The sequence below is a fragment of the Bidens hawaiensis genome, unplaced genomic scaffold (genome assembly GCF_021521415.1).
Source record: "Bidens hawaiensis isolate Kalapana, Puna unplaced genomic scaffold, B.hawaiensis_p1.1 tig00035838_1, whole genome shotgun sequence".
Lineage (NCBI taxonomy): Eukaryota > Viridiplantae > Streptophyta > Magnoliopsida > Asterales > Asteraceae > Bidens > Bidens hawaiensis.
Window position 1 is genome coordinate 31,056 of NW_027496218.1, and position 3,800 is coordinate 34,855.

The 3,800-nt window shown below is 33.8% G+C and overlaps 1 protein-coding gene across 1 annotated transcript; it reads right to left on the reverse strand.

Moving 5' to 3' along the window:
• Positions 1-793: 793 nt before the first annotated feature.
• LOC143587698 (uncharacterized) lies at positions 794-2,044 on the reverse strand. Its single transcript, XM_077068915.1, has 2 exons — positions 1,611-2,044; positions 794-1,527 (listed from the first exon to the last, which is right to left on the reverse strand). The coding sequence occupies exons 1-2, from the start codon at positions 1,941-1,943 to the stop codon at positions 1,054-1,056; spliced, it is 807 nt and encodes a 268-aa protein (XP_076925030.1). The 5' UTR covers positions 1,944-2,044; the 3' UTR covers positions 794-1,053.
• Between the last annotated feature and the right edge of the window lie 1,756 nt (positions 2,045-3,800).

The following is a 3,800-nucleotide window of genomic DNA, read 5'->3' on the forward strand; positions in this document are numbered from 1 at the left end:
TCAGCCATAAGGACGAAGCGTGTTACAATCTCCTTACACAAAGGACGTTCAACGTTATTATTAAAGAGCGTAATTTAGGAAGGTTGCTAAGTATGAGGCATCGTGTTTGGAGATTCAACACGTGTTCATTCCATTTGCATTCGACACATTTGGATCCCTAGCTCCCGAGGCGGTTCGTTTCTTGGAGCGAGTGCAGAAGGTGGTCCACAGTGACTCGCAGAGCCCGAGGAACCAAGGATTTATATTTAGTAGGATAGACTTTGCGATTCAAAAGGGGATAACGGCGTAGCTTGTTGCTCGCTTACCCATTATCCAGATGTAGCTCGGTTTGTGTTATATAAAAACAATTAGTACATGACTAAAATTAAAAAAATAATAAATAAATAAAGGATAAACGTGTAAGGTGATATATACTTAATATCTTTAATGGATATTATTTTTCCATGTAAAAAGTCCAGGGCTATACACTACTAAACTATATCCATTTAATTGAATTAAATACAAGTTTTCGCAATCCATCTTGAACCCAAAAAAAAAACTATAATTAGTAAAAATTCCACGCCGTGTTACATGATTACGTAATTCTTGAACCCGCTAATTAATCGTTCTAGATAAATACACACCCATGCCCCCAAAATCTCTTGAACCTCTACCTTGTTGAGGCAAGTTACTCGGTATAGCTTTTGTCAATGAGTTTGAGAGTTCTATAGTTCTTTTACGCCCAACTAGGGAGATCATCATCAACATCACATAATCATTCGTTGGGTGCCAAATGAAGGTCCAACTTCACATCATGTAATGTTTAGATCATAACTTAACAATAAACACACACCCCTCTAGTTCTACTTTTAACTATTTTAAGACTACATTATCTTCACAATGGAACTCGAACTCTCAGCATCATTAAGAGGGATATCATTTTACAAACCTAAACGTCGGTACCAATAAACTACAAGTTATTTGATATAAAACGTCAACACGATGAATTTTTTGCTAGGGAACATTTTTTAGGCCTTCCCTGCGCGTGTAACATTAACCACGGGTCATGACTATCTAAATCAAGTAAGGAATTATAGCCTTGATATCTTTGCGAAACGTGTCTCCAAACTTTAAAATGTACCACTTTCGTGTAGCATAGCTCCGCGTGATTAACAAGAATATCGTGCCTAGAGTGAAACACAGGGTAAATGTCGTTTGAGAAATGCATGATACTCCAATGAACTCCACAATCTCAAATAAATAGTGTGGACATATAATCAAATCAAACATTCCGCCTTTAGGTATTTTGTACACTTTATCACCTTTCTTTCTTAAACTAGAAAGAATACAATGATGATAAAAGTTTCCGGTTATTCCAATAAAAAACACGACAAGTCCAACACGTTTGAGATCAATCGAAGGCTCGGGTAGTTCTTGCGATACATATTGGGCGTAAATCATGGTAGTAGTGGATACACAATAACTCGCACCAATTGTTATAGCATCATTAACCATCATGAAACCACTAAACTTGTGAACAAATAGAACCTGCAAACCAAACCGTCAAAAATCAAATTAAATGACATGTGACAATTGACAAAAGTTAAACTGAATTTAATGAAAACATGTACCTCGAGGATCCGTTTGGAAAAATGAAACACGAGAACATATTCAACCATAATGAATCGAAGATCTTGGCGGGGAATGGTGGCCAATGCAACAAGAGTCACGATGAATGATGGTGCATAAAATACGAGCATTCCATTTCTACTTAGCAGCCTATGGTTTTCTTCATTCTTTGATTTGTTTGACGAACTAGCATAAAAAAACTTGCCATATCGCTTGTGTTTGTCAATCAATTCCATATATCCAGCAATTGTGAGTGACAATAAGTTTACAAAAGACATTGTCGTGATGAACAAGGAATGAGGTGGTGGAAATAAGAGCAATGAGAAAGTCGTCATTTATTTTTTCTTGAACGTTTTATCTTTATTGGTATTCTTATAGTTTTCAGGCGAATAAATATGATGGTATTTTGGTATACAACCCTTTGTATTTATAGATAGAGGTGATTTGTTTTCAACTTTTGAAAATTAATTTCTTTCCAATTTTTTCAACATTTCATTAAACATACAATTTGACCTCCATTTTTTCTTTTTTTAACAACGACGACTTTCTTATATTTAGCCAACCATATTCTTTAAATTTGGAGAGTTTTGTTGCCACACTTTGACCAAACTATGTTGTCTTAACCGGACTCACACTGGTTTTCTGTGTTTGGCATGGGCGTTCACCGAGGAAACTGACAGTCGCTGTGCCTATAATTTTTTGACATAACACACGGTGTGACGAAAACCCGGATAAACTCGGGGTTCCAACTGACAACCTTTATACAAGACCTAGCTTTCTTAATAACATGTTTTGTTAATAACATATAATATTTAATGTTTTCAAAATTTTTAAATAAATAAGTTTGATTAATTTTTTTACGCTATAATGTAACTTTTATTGAATATCGAGTTGTATTTAAATTAAACTATTTTTAGAGTCTTAGTAATAAATAATACTTGTTTTTAATACAATTTGGCTTTTCATAATAATAAAATTAGTATCGGAACATATATAAAAAGTAGAAAGGAAACCAACGTTTTTATATCTAATAAAAAACTAAATCGTCATTTTCTTTATTTTCTTTTCTAGAACTCTTGGTTTTGAAATGGAGATAAAAAACCGGTATACAATGCGTGTCATTGTATTTTCAAGTGTTAGGATTTTTAGGGAAAAAACAATACTTTGATTTTAATCACTCTTTAATAGTCTGCATTTGAGGATGGTAGGTTTGCCGAACTTTTAATTAAGGGTTTTTTTTTTCTTCTCAATGGGATAACAATGTGTACGTTCCATGCATCCTAATTAACAAGGGTTGATAATTATTAAATACTATATTAAATCTCAACGAAAAAGAAAGCAAAACTCACAAAAGAAGCTTCCAGATGTTACTGACTTACTGTGGAGTAGGAGTCTTTGATAGGTTGAATTTAGCCAAAATTACAAATTACATCATTTATATTTGTAAGTTTGTCTCTACCTTCATTTACATAATTTTTGAAAATCACACTATACATGTACGTTTTTAATCATGTTCACTTTCCATCATTAATCACTAACTTTGTTAGTGTTAATATTAGCTTAACTGCTTAAGCAATTAATCTAGTCTTTTACTTTCTATATTAAACAAAGCACACATCGTAATCGCATGTCATCGACTGTATGTAACTGGAACGTACGCAACAGTCGATTTGTGTTTTCCCTCCATCATGACCGATCATATCCAGATTGAAAAAGATGCGAAAATTTCAGATATATACCCGAAGTTAATCCAATGACGATCTCATAGAATTGTATGATAATGGCCAAAAGTTTCATATGATAACCGTTCTATATTTGATCGATTATTTTTGTGTTCTTGTTCGATTGAACTATTCTATTGAGCTTAAAGGTGATTACAATATCTTGCTTCTGATTTTCAGAAAAATATGCACCCAAATCCGACAAAAATTTAATTGAACCCTTCTTGATAATCAATTCTTAATTTTCAATTTCGGTATCTTGTGATGTACTCAGCCCAGTGTTTTAAAACCCGGTTCAAGCCGGCCGGTTGAATCGGTTAAACCGGATTTCGCTCAGCAGGCCGGTATTTTGAGCCCAGTATTTTGGCCGGTTTGCTAGAACATCGTACCGGCGGTTTTTTTCTAAAATACCGTTTTTAAGACCGAGAATTTTTTGATATTTGAGGCCTATATTTTTTCAAAATTACTTTT

What these genes read in the sequence shown, in the direction of transcription:
- LOC143587698 (XM_077068915.1), bottom strand. Translation starts at nt 1,943, where the DNA reads ATGACGACTTTCTCATTGCTCTTATTTCCACCACCTCATTCCTTGTTC. An exon ending in TTTCCAAACGGATCCTCGAG is followed by an intron (nt 1,528 to 1,610) that starts GTACATGTTTTC and finishes TTTGGTTTGCAG; the next exon opens with GTTCTATTTGTTCACAAGTT.